Source organism: Barbus barbus (genome assembly GCF_936440315.1).
Source record: "Barbus barbus genome assembly, chromosome: 14".
Lineage (NCBI taxonomy): Eukaryota > Metazoa > Chordata > Actinopteri > Cypriniformes > Cyprinidae > Barbus > Barbus barbus.
In genome coordinates this window covers 15,845,051-15,858,518 of record NC_136742.1, presented here as the reverse complement: position 1 = coordinate 15,858,518, position 13,468 = coordinate 15,845,051, and the positions used below count along the sequence as shown (strand labels likewise).

The 13,468-nt window shown below is 36.1% G+C and overlaps 1 protein-coding gene across 13 annotated transcripts in view; it reads right to left on the bottom strand.

The window, feature by feature from the left end:
- LOC306880188 (protein furry homolog-like) overlaps window positions 1-13,468 on the bottom strand; it is a 123,136-nt gene that overhangs the window by 48,621 nt on the left and 61,047 nt on the right. For all 13 annotated transcript variants that reach the window (XR_013785055.1, XM_079433527.1, XM_079433526.1 and 10 more), the window contains 7 exons: window positions 7,366-7,580; window positions 5,367-5,420; window positions 2,538-2,677; window positions 2,255-2,351; window positions 2,015-2,094; window positions 1,365-1,445; window positions 341-509 (listed from right to left, as the gene is read on the bottom strand). Coding sequence is in view for 12 of the 13 variants with exons in the window: in XM_079433525.1 (XP_079289651.1) it covers window positions 341-509; window positions 1,365-1,445; window positions 2,015-2,094; window positions 2,255-2,351; window positions 2,538-2,677; window positions 5,367-5,420; window positions 7,366-7,580 (836 nt within the window). In the remaining variant the exon portion in view is untranslated. The remainder of the gene's footprint in view (window positions 1-340; window positions 510-1,364; window positions 1,446-2,014; window positions 2,095-2,254; window positions 2,352-2,537; window positions 2,678-5,366; window positions 5,421-7,365; window positions 7,581-13,468) is intronic.

The window sequence follows — 13,468 nt, the reverse complement described above, 5'->3', positions numbered from 1 at the left end:
TATTTATTTGCATACAAAAGCCTGAATTAAATCTGTTCATCATATAAATTTAGCATGTCTTATTAAACCAGCCAATTATTTTACATTGTCAACATTAGCTTTTTAAAGTGTCATAGTTTCAATTAAAATACCTTAATTTGTATTATGAAGATGAATGAAAGTCATACAGGTTTGGAACAGCATGCAGGTGAGTAAATGATGACTGCATTTTCATCTTTGGGTTTCTGAAGTCTTTGAAGACAACTTTTCAGTGGATAAATCACATAACAACAACCCTCAGCAGCTCATTACAAAGCCACAAGGACATACACTACATGTCTGTGTTTGCATGCGTCTCGACCTGCATGAACTGGAAAGAAGCCTCAAAGTCCTCAACAGGGTACATCTTGACTCTGAAGAACTTCATGCCCATGATGAGGCTGATGATGCTCTGCACCACATGAGAACTTTGCTCCTTCAGCCTCAGTTCCTTCAGCTCTGTGATGAACTTCTTACGCACTGCCTGGAACCTGCACACAAACACAAATAAATAGAAATAATTTAACATGTTAAAATTAGGTGTCTAGTCTATTCACACAACAGCTGATAAAAATTCAGCGTCGAGTTTCTATCAACAAATGTGTGTAGGAGCCTTCAACGAAAATTAAACGTCACATAATAGGTTGAATAAAGACTGGCTTGTTACCGTCTGTGGATTACTATAATTGTTCAAGTTCAAGATTTAAAGTTTCCCTTGAGCAAAAACAAAACCCAAAAGCAAAATCTTATTTTGTATTATTATATTAATGCAAACCGGCTAGATCCAAACAAGCAAGGACCACAGTAAGCGCATCATGCCTTTATCATATTATGTAAAACGTCCTCTATCCTCTACTATCCTCGGGGCAAAGTGGCTCCGCACAGGAAATCATGAACTGGAGGGGAGGTTGAGCACTGTGGTAAATCAATTTCAGGCCCTGACTATTACAGCACAGGGATAAATTACATTATAGCTTCAACAGACAGTTTGATGTAGCTGTGAGGGAGTCTTAGCGTGTGGCGAGCAGAGAATTACAGTAACATTAAAAGCGTCCGAAGACTGTACAAATCATCTGTATTTAGCTCGAGGCGAGTTAGTGTGACAGAATGAGAGGGGTTTGAGGGCTTTGTTAACTCTAATGGGAGATCTGAATGATGTGCTAGCATCAACTTCATCCTTCTGCTTTACATTTCACTTAAAATAAAACAACTTTTAGGCCACAGATATGACTGAACTCATTTCGTGAGCGCACATCGTATTCAACTTTGTCAAGTTTTTTTTGTCCAAGTGAAACAGACCAAAGAAGGTACACTGTAAGCTCATTGTGGTTTTGGGATGGACTCACTTGGATTGGGCGAGGATTCCAATGACCTCAGCGAAGAGGTCAGCGATGATGTGCACATTACCAGTGTTGGGGCCTGAGTACCTGTCAAACAAACCATGACAATAATCAGTAACAAGTAATTCTACACAAAATCTTGGATCGCATTTCCATTAATTACAAAATTACATTTAAACCTGTTACGTTTGGGGTGTGTAAAATTTGTATTTTTTTGAAAGAATTTCATATTTTATTCAGCAAGAATGCATGAAAAACAGAGTCAGTTAAAACAATTATAATGTTACAAAAGATTCCTATTTGCTGTTCCGTTGAACTTCCTAGTCAAATGTATCCTAGTCTCCACAAAAAACTGTTTTGTGATAATTATAAAAGTTTCTTGGAGCAAATCATTATATTAGAGTGATTTCTGAAGGATCATGTGACACTAAAAACGTAATGGTTGCTGAAAATTCAGCTTTATCATCACAGGAATACTTTATAATTCTAAATATTATGCAGCCTTGGTGATCTACCCCAAACATACAAAATGATGCAATGACCTAATTATAGGCAGTTTCAGAAATCACACACTTGTGTCTCTCACATCAGGTTTGCATTTGTCCAGGGTACATCAATTTGCATAGAAAAGTGTGTGTTTGCGTATACAGACTCACCCCTCTTTGTGTTTAAAGTGCTTGAATGCCAGGTTAAGGACTTCTTGTACTAAGGCGTCTGGCACGGGATGAAGGGGAATCTACGGAAAACATTTCATCAACATTAACTATGATGTAAGGGTCACTGTTTTCCTTCAGGATCCCGATACACTCTTAGCAAGTCTCTGCATGTTAATGCCACAACACACCTATCTCTGACTTCAGAGACACCACACCTAAGCAATGAAACACAAACCTCACCTGTTTCAAAACTTCCACTGAAACTAAACAAAAAATGAAGTCTATCGCCAAGTCCCTTCGCTCCAGTAGGTAGTCTTTATCCCGGTGCTGTTCATCTCTAAAGAAAGATCAGAAGAGCAGGATTCACAAGTTAGAATAAAAGCACATTTTATGAGCTCCAAATAAAAAGTCACAGGAAAAAGGAAATCATATGCATCCGTTGAAGCTCTTGCTAAAGAAAAGAAAAAGAGAAACATGCGTTGATATGTATTTGTGTAAGATGTATATTTGCGTGTCTGCCCACCCTTTGGACTTGGTGCTGGAGCGAGGTCTGTACTCGTACGACTCGTCTTCTGTCCCGCTCTGTCTTCTGTACCAGTCAAACAACGTCCGCAACAGCGAAGGCAAACAGTGTTCTGCTATCGAGCTCATAGAGCTTATTAACTGTAACACACAAACACAGTAATACAGCTCAATGACACATTCTTCATGTAGGTTAAACACAGCATGAAATTAAATATTTACTAAATATTAATAAGTAAATTCATCTATTAAAGGCATAAATGCATGTTTTAACGAATGAATCATTCATGAATGTTACCTTTTTTATCTTGCCTTATTTAATTGAAATGCTATTTAGATCTGAATCGGTTTCACTCGGATGTACGTCATAATACATAATAAATAAAACAAATAAACTGCAATAATAAATAATAGATGGACGTGAGTTGTCGTACATGATTCAGTGCATGTTATTTCAAGGAGAAAAAAAAAAACCTTCCATTAAAAAGTACAAACTTTCTCCCCCTCTGAAATATTGGTTATTTGCAGCAAAGACTCCAATTGGGAAAGCCATTTAATTTTCTCTGTAAAACCTAATGGATAAAAAAACACCGACAAGTTGATTGAAGAGAAAGATCTAAACAGAGAACAATAGACAAATAGATGGAAATGGAAAGAAAAGGAAAGGGAAGCCAGAGAGATGGCAGGACATTTGAGTGCAGTGAGGTATTGATCTGTCCTATTTTGAGGGCAGGATGGGTGTAGGATGATACGTCCAGTGGTTACTCAACCTTTCACTGCAGTAACCCAGCACCAAGCATCTCACACACACACACACACACACACACACACACACTGAGATATGGCAGTAGAGTAGAAGTGTGTGTATGCTGATGAGTAAGTGAGGGATGGTATAGTTCACTATGGTGTGATTCAGCAGAGCAGATCTCTCTGCAGTCACAACACGTCACTGACTGAACATGCAGTTCCTGAGAATCGGCACAGGCAAATCCAATAGCCAAATCAGTGTGTGCGTGCTAGTGCTGTGGAAACTTCAACTTTCAACTTCAACTTTTATTTATTTATATAGCACATTTTAACGCAATTTTATTGCCCAAAGTGCTTCACAATTTAAAAGAAAACATACAAAAAAAGTCAATCATAATTTAAAAAATAAACCACTTAAAAAAAAACCAACCCACAGAGAAAAGAGAAAAAAGAAAAAGAGAAAAAGTAGTTCCTCTACAAAATGTCTCTACGAAAGTCTTTCCTCTCCGAAAGCTAATGTAAAAAGATGAGTTTTCAACTGAGACTTAAAAACTTCTAAGGATGGAGCCTGCCGAATATGAAGTGGAAGACAATTCCACAATTTGGGAGCCACGACATAGTCATAGAAAGACTAATGTGCAGAATTAAAAAGTGTGCTTTTAAAAAAAAAAAAAAAAAAAAGTCATGTTCTGAGGTGCACTGGGATCCAAAAGTCTGAGATAATTAATGAAAATACTTCTATTTGGCATTTTTTAAAATTTAATACATTTTTCATTCCATATCATATAACAATTTGAGCAAAACTTTTCAACGTGTCATAATATTTGTCTTAAATTTGCTTTATTTTTTTGCACTCAAGCTGCATGAACTCCTCACATTTGTGACAAACATTTAAATGCATCAACTTAGCAGCAGTGTTAACTAAAACTAATAAAAATTGTTTCCATTAATGGAAATAATGCTAAAATCAAATTTTAAGGTTATATGAAAAACTTAGACTTAATATAAATGTTGTCTTGGCAACTAACTGAAAATAAGTTGGACTGCAATTATAAGCTTACATAAAATTTCTGAAACTTAAAAGGAAAGCTGAATACCATAATCGTAAATACTATAACACCATACTAGTCCATACATATTATAATAGTACAGAATTACTAAAACAACAGTGTAGCAGATGAGAAACAACTTATGAGGAACATCACAAGCGAATCGTCAAACCTGATCAACAGCATGATCTGAGATGAAAAAAAGCATCTTGGGCTCCAATGGAAGAAAGAACATATGACCCTCTGTACAAAGAGTTGCATGCTCACAAATTCACTCATTTCATTAGTGATCTATAATCTGAAATACACCTTATTCAATTTACATAATAATGTTTCTTTGTTTAAAAATGCCTCAAAGTCCCAGAACTCTGAAACAACAAAAAAAGTTCTGTTTATTTCAAAACTGTTTATTATCCAGGTTCAAATGTGATTTTGATTCCCAGATTTTTAGACCCTTCTGTATATGTGGTCTGCATCAGGTAATTGTGTGTGTGGGACAGGATGATGTATGTAGTTAAGGAGAGTTATGTAACTGCTCTCCCGGCCCTCATGGCACTTGGCAGACACACTCTAACACCCTGAACTGATGTATTCTCACACACACACACACACGCACGCACACACGCACGCAAACACTCCCAGCAGCCTGTGCTGATCTACTGCTGTGGATGACACCGCAATTCTGCTCTTGGCAACGTCCAGTGTGCACACACACCAAAACTCTGTTCACTCTAAAGTATAGAGACACAAAGACACATATTGCTGTGATTTTCTGCACACAGAGCACATTCTCACTGGCTCATTCTTTCTCACACACAGGCCTAATGGCACTGACTGGATCCATTGCAGGATGATGTCTCATTTGCTTTGCATTTTGCTAAACAAAGCATTTTGCTGTTAAAAGTTCTGCACTAATCAGAAATGAGTGATGGAGAGTGAGAGAAAGAGGACTGAAAAGCAAAGAGGATAGGAAAGAAATATTCTACACACATTTATAATTATTAAATAATGAAATGAGACACACATATACTAACCTGATCAAATTGTGCATCTTCTCCTCTTTGCAGTGAGCGGGAAAGGGGCTTCTCCTGAAAGAACAAACATACAAACAGTACAGTGTAAATTAATAAATGATAGATGAACCATCAAAAAGTGTTTAACAGGAAAAAGTAGGCATGTACTGATATTGAAATTACGATACTTATTTTTGTATTTTATTTTTAAAATTTCAGATATAAAGATGAACTTAAAGTCAATAGTTTTGTTGAAACTTATTCTTTTCCCAGAATTCATGGATTAATATTAAGTTAAAATTATTAAGTTAAGCAATTATAAAAAATGGAAATCTTCTGTAGCATTACAAATGTCTCTACTGTCACTTTTAATCAATTTAATTCATTCTTGCTAAACAAAATTTATTTATTAAAAAAGTAATCTTACTGACCACAAACAAAGATAATATTATTTTTACATTATAATATACCGTAATATTATTTTTAATGCATTCTTTCATTTATAAATATACATCACAAATGTGCATGTATCCAGTACATTTGTACACTATTGTACACTTAAATATATACTCAGAATAAAAAGCAGGCTCAGTGAAATAGTGATAAAATTGAGAATGACTTTGTTTTACTAATGTGAATTAATACCCCAATGTGAGTCATTTTAGTGAGGAACCCCAGTTTTTAGACACAAATTTCAGGCCCTGGGAAATTGAATCTCTCTTCAGTCTATTTTCAGTAATTTTGTACTTAACGCAGACTGCAAAATGACTCAAGCACTCCTGGTTAATGGCATCTGAATGCTCTGTTATCTGGTTTATATTTGAACAAACACTTTACTATGAGGAAGAAGTTCAAAGTCAGAGAGCTGAACGTCAGTGTTTTCTAAAAAAGCAGCTCCTCTCTGCAGCCTCTTGATACAGTCATTACCAGTTTAAACTCTTGCTGAGTAAACTGAGAGAAAGCTCAATCTACCACTGAGTAAACACACAAGGAGAGAGAGGCGGAAGCGTTTAAGGACAAGTCTGGAGAGAGAGAGACAGAGAGAGAGAGAGAGAGAGAGAGAGAGAGAGAGAATGTGTGTGTATTTCAGCACGAGGGGCTCTGAGAAGAATCCAACAGCACAGCATTCCAAGAATCCAAATCCCTGCTTCGGTTTCTGGGAATACATGGGGAAGTGTATGTGTGTGTGTGTGTGTGTGTGTGTGTGTGTGTGTGTGTGTGTGTGTGTGTGTGTGTGTTCAGCCACAACCTTTGAAAATGCACACAACTGCCTCTCTTTTTTACAAAATAAACCAACATGGTCTCGAAGCACAACTACTGACCTTTCACCTCAATCCCTGAGGTTACGGATAACACAAAACTCATCTTCACCAGCAGTCGGCAAACTTTTGGACATTTCAACACCCTACACTACTGTTCAAATGTTTGGGGTTGTTAATATTTTTTATGCCCACCAAGTTAGATTTTTTTAATCAAAAATACAGTAAAATCTGTAACATTGTGAAATCACAATTTAGCAACTTTTTAATTTAATAGATTTTAAAATGCAATTTATTGATGTTATGGCAAAGCTGAATTTTCAGCATCATTACTCTAGTCTTCAGTGTCACATGATCCTTCAGAAATCTATTCAAGAAAATTTCTTATTATTATTAATGTTGAAAACAGTGGGACTTTTTGATGAATAGAAAGGTCTAAAGAAGAGCTATTAATTGATAAAGAAATATTTTTACATTTTAAATGTCTTTACTATCACTTTATCAATTTAATGCATCCTTCCTGAATAAATAAAATAAATATATACACACATATATATTATTTTAGATGCAATGCAATCTGTTTATATTAACAGAGCTCAAATGTAAAGGTTTTTGTTTCTGCATGAATGTTTTTTTACTTGCTCTGATAACATTTTCATTGGACCCACCACAATTATTTTTATTACTGTATTTTCATATTTGCTATAAATATTTTTCACTAAATGTTCAGTTTTCTGTATTAATTTTTGGGCAGTACTCACCAGTGGTTCAGCCATGACCACCTCGATCTTCTTCTCGGCGAGTACAGCAAACTCTGCGAAGAGGCTCTTGATGACAAACTCCCCGGGCTTGAGCTCGGGGTCGATGGTGATGCTGGACATGGTGGCGGGGTGGATGCTACGCTTCTCCCAGCTGGCCAGGGCTGAGGGGGATGTTCCTCGCCTACTCACACTGCTGTTGCTTACAGGGACCGAGGCTGTCAAGAAAGAGACAGTTATGTAGCATTACAAAGCATTTTGAATGCACAATGAAATCATCACATTGTGTGCATCACAATATGATCAGATCAAGTTGCTGTCAATTACTTTTTCCAAGAGCTTTCTCAAAAGAAAAAGCACACAAACTTCGAAATTTTAATTAATTTGTAACTATAGCAACCCAGAACTGATTTTCCACACTAAACCACATCCCCAGTATAATATATGCCGCCCCAATGCCTGTCTGCCATTGTTTGAGACAAGCAAGTTAGCTTCCAACTAAACATCTTATTACAATTACCGCTGGACGTTGCTATGGTGGACCACTCAAAAAAATTAAGCTGTGACTCTGCAGCACTATTAAAAAATAGTTTCAGACTCATCTATGAATGGCTTAATTATAGTCGTCTCAGCATATTGAAAAGTCAACATGCAGTCAAAAAAAGGCTACTTATTTTGCGAACATATTTCCTTAATATGACTGATGGCTTCAGTATTTTAACAAGGCCAAAAACCAACACAAATGTTGGAATTTTGTGTTTTATGAGGACAGTCCATAGCCATGATATTTTACTGAAAAATTTTATATTCTATCCCCCACCCCTAAACCTAACCCATAGAGAAATGTAAAAAATCTTCATCACTATTATTCTGATCAATATCGAGAACATGGTTATTTATCGCAATTACTCATCAGCTTTGGAAACATTGTGCATTTATTAAACTTAAAAAGAAAAAAATAAATAAAATTAAATATAAACTAAAATAAAATGTACAACACATAAACATTTAACTAAATAAAACAAATAAAAAAAGTAATTTGATTTAATGCTCAGTCCTAAGTAGTCTGATGCACTGATACCCTGTTTTTCTTGAGCACAGATAAAGACTGCATGTGTGGATTAAGGTACAACTCACATTTTTCAATCTAGACATGAATGCAGAAAGACTGGAAAAGCTGTGTGTGTGTGTGGGTGTGTGTGTCACATGTCAACTCCGAACACCTGAGAAAAGATGATGCCAACCCCTCAGAGGACCTCAGGAGGTTGCCAAAGCTCAGACAATATACAGAATTACCAAATTTTGCCATAAGTTAAATATATTAAGGTTCTGCAATATATAAATATATTGTGGAAACTTAATTTCCTGTAGAGCTGCTTTGCAACGATTTGTATCGTAAAAGCGCTATACAAATAAAGTTGAACTTGAACGCTGCTCAGGAAATCCCTGCCCTTGTCTCCCACAGGTTGCTGGAGAAACCACGATGAGGTGAGAGAAGTTCAAACAATAATAGGAAAAAAATAAAAAAAAATATCAGTGAAATTTAATGAGTTTTTCAGAGGAGAAAACACCTAGCAACTCCCACATCTCCCACAATAATAAAACAAAAACATTCATGCACTCAGAGGACAAGAGAGAGGGACACACGCAAGGCTCTGTCCCCAGAGCTGTTTGCGTGTTTGTTTGTCTATGTACAAACACTCACTCTTTGTTTCCTGTTTAGCAACACCTCCCCATCCCTATGATGTCACACTGCCAGCTTTCATTGGCCGGTAGTGTAACAGGGTCCCCAGGCTCATGTCTGATTGGCCAACGGGCCTGCTGACGGGCATTCTAACATTGTACTTTTCCACTCAGTGATACAGAAAGGATAAGCAAAAGAAGCGAGGATGAAAAATGCAAGTCTCTCTCTCGGTTTATCTTTCTCTTCATTCCTCTGGTGAATGTGCTGGATAATTTGTGACACACTGGGCTGCATTGCTGACCCCATAGCACACATTTGTGCCTCAGAGTGAGGCAGACAGTCACATGGAATGGAGTCACACACAGGGGCCATTAATGCAGAGTATGTTTGTTGTTCGCTTGGACATTCTGCTACTCTGAACTACACAAGACATAATTCCCTGAATGCATGTGAACTCACAGCTGAGCACTTTGTGCTGGACTCCCACTTTCTGCAAATACTGTCAGAAACGCCATTCGGACAAGATTAGTGTCCAAAAGACTTTTGAGTCACACTTTATGACATATCTAATCATTTGTGATTTAAAACCTTTTTAGCATTTCAAATCAATTCAATTATAAATACTTAGGATGCAAATATGAATCAGTTCAACTGATTCACTAAAAACAACCGTCTCATATGAGCTATCAATTTATTTATTAAATGCATTTTAGAGTCATTTGTGATTACTAGATTCAGATTTTTTATAATCAGTTTATTACTTTAGTCCAATTTAATCAATGAATCATTAAGATCGATTTTTGGTTAAACAGATTCTTCAAAAAATAAAACAAAATAAACTCAGATCAATGAATTTAGATGGCATTTAAAGTCATTTGTGATTACTAGACTGGGATTTTTTAAAAATAATTGATTAATTTCTGACCAATTCATTTAATGCATTAAGATTGATTTTTGGTTCAATTGATTCTTTGCAAAAATAAAGGCCTTTTAAGAGCAATTTGATCAAGATCAATATCTAGCCGACTAAATATTTTTGATCAAATCCAATTTTGAAAATGTCAGTTTACATTACTCATTATTGCTTTTTTTCCACAGTTAAAATACTTTCACAAATAATTTCCCTTTTAAACATAGGATCTTGTGATTTTGTTAGCTAAAAAATAGCAGGTAACTTACTCCAAATTATTTAAAAAGAAAAACAGACAATTCAAAACTAAATTAGTATGTCTCTGGGAGTCGTATGTCTGCAGAACTCAAATTTACCTAAACTCTACAGGGAAACTAGTCCCATCCAAATAGGGCTTTAATTGGGTAAGTGAGACGCAAACAGAGTCACACACACACACACTAGAGATGCGCGGTTGGCGGTTCGGGCGGATGACGTGATGAAAAATAATATTTTAATTAAATTCGGGCGGGTGGCGGGCGGTTGTACCAATCAAATTAAAAAAATATATGTATACACTGTTAAATATTATCTGACTATACCTACATCCAAAAAAATCGAGCACACTTTGAAATAGTCAAATTTTCATCAGTAATATGGCTAGTCGAGTATATGCAGATCGACTGCTTGTTATTATCAGAGATGGCAACGCCGGCGAAGGAGGTACGTGACAAACTCAAAAAAGGCGCTCTCGTCTGAATCCTGACACTATAGATGCTATTTTATTCCTGCATAGTGCCAAGAAAAATTCAAACTAGACCTAAGGTCAGGCATATTAAACCAAATAGCCTATGTTATAAACTTTTGAGTTCAGTCAGCTGATAATTTTACGTTCATATTGGTTTAGCCTATTCTATTCTAGACATGTTGTGTGTTAGTTATTTGGCCTCGCTTTTACGTTCCGAGGCTTAAGGCTATTTTTATGAAGGTAAAATGACGTCAATAATATTTGCATGTGCAGGGTAATATTTGTGAATGTGTACGTGACATTGCAAGCGTAAAATAAATTTGCATGCGCAAATAAGTTTTGTAAAGGTGTAAATCAAGTTATAAGCTCAAGAAAACAGGACTTGCATCATTGTACTATGTTTTGTAAGTGTAAAACATGTGTTGAAAAACTGCAACTTCATATTAATTTGAAATAAATATGATCTGTATTCTTCTGACCTACATTTTTTTTCCGCGCTTGCTTTTTTAGCATGCAAATTTATTTTACGCTTGCAATGTCACGTACACATTCACAAATATTACCCTGCACATGCAAATATTATTGACGTCATTTTACCTTCTTATATTTTGCCAGAATTTCTTTGTCGCAACTGTGATGGCGTAGTATTTCATTATGCTTCAAGTTTGAGGGGATGATCCTAAGTCCATGGGTTATTGGGGCATAGACTTTTCATACAGGCAATTTAGCCTGGTCAGACTTTATGTTCGCTCAAAGAGGGATGGCATATTTATTTTTCTAATTTAAGTTTGTGGGGGTGACTGAGCCTATAAGGCTTAGCTACGATATGACGTTTTTTATTTTTTTTCAACTGTTTGTCAAAACATGCAACTATAGCCTATGCCTACATTAAGATATTTATTTTAATATTTTTTTACTGCCTGTTGTTTCTTTTGGCATATAAAATAGGCATTGTCTGATAGAGATATCAATAAAGGTTCATCTGTGTCGCAGAATTGGTGTTGTTTCCGATTTCTACAAGCTCAGTAACATCCACAGCAAAAAATTAAAAATAAATAAATAAAAAAATAGTCGAAAAACTGTGCCCATTAATTAGATGTGCAAGGCAAGCAGGTAAGTTTTTGGGGTTGCTATGGACAAGTACAAATGTGAACATTATTAGGCTATAATGTAAATGACTTATTTTATTCAAACTTTCTATCTATTTGCTAAAAAATAAAGTGAAATGGGCATTTAGTAGTAGGCTAAATAGCAGCATGTTGAAATGATGTGCCAAAATGCGTTTTCTATTAGGCTACAATAAAAAAAAAAATGTACAGTACAGTGCGTTTAATTTAGGCTATTTATTTATTTTTGTCCCTGTGCGCTGATCGGAGACAGAGTTCACTGCTGATATTCTGAGAGCTTTATAGGGTGCTTCTCATTTCTTATTTGTGCATCCTCGTTTCCTTTCCTTGCTTCCTTTATTCGTGTCTTAGCTCCACCCCTCCAGGATGCGAGGGAAGGATACAAGGAAAAGACGCTAGGACCGAGGAATCGAATCAAGTGAAAAGACACATCTTCGTATCCTTTAGCGTCACTTCAAAGCGTCGTCAATTAATGCTGGATTTGGCTTGCACGTTTGGATTAACTACATGTCTACATTAAAGTCATTCTCTATTCTCTAATAATCAATAAAGAAACATTCATTTAATAATAAAAATTAAAAATAAGAATAAGCCATTCAAATAAAGAGCCCAATCAGCAGATGGCGTGCGGGTGCGGTTTTAAAAATTGGTCAAAAACGTTGGTGCGGATGGATGGCGGACGGATGATGAGTTTTGTGATGCGGTTGCGGATGAAATAGCCCATCCGCGCATCTCTAACACACACACACACAAGCGCTATGATTTCCAGGATAGAGTCATGTGGATGCGGTCTGTCCAACAGAGAGCAGGCCGATCACACACAGAGATCAAATAACCTCAATGACATCATCATCTACATTATACATTAGCTGAAGCCAGACACAGACAGAGGTGATCACTGCTCTAAATCACAGCAGTGTGTGATGATGTGCTTGATGCAGTTTAGGTACCAAAGACCAGGCTCAGGAATGAAAAGTTGATCGTCTTGTAAAAGTTCATCAAGTGAGGCCAGAACAACCTGCATGGCACATACAGAAAAGACTGTTCTGCATCATTTTTTGCTCCAAATTATGAAAATAAAATTCTCTAAGTGACTATACAGTTTTCTGCACTCCACCAAACCAAATCAATCTAAAATACAAGAAACAAGTATGCAAATACAGGAAAATAAAAGTTCATCTGATGCATTGCACTGTACATATTTAACATGCATTCTTGCGCTATTGTGGCCATAATTAAACCTGAACACTCAACAGGGCACAAGAGATGCCTTTAAATATCTGCCTTCAAATGCTATTAAACCAGATGTGTTGTGATTCAGGTATTTAGCTAAAAACAGGTAAATAAACTCTACCCACCATGCTTAAGCAGTCAGCAAAACTGCCAAGACACCTTTTTAAGATCACTGACATTTTAATACAATTGTCGCTTTCGTTGGTGATTGTGAAAACAGTCATTACAGTCCACTTATTAACCATAGTAAAATTAACAAAGAATGCATTAATATATCCACACCAAAACAATATGTATGAAAGAACAACATAGTACGTTTTTAGGACTTATTATTTTTTAGGAATTATGTAATAATTATAAAATAATTATTCTGGATGTAATTATTCATAACCGCCCAAACTACTCTCCACTGGAAATTAAACTTC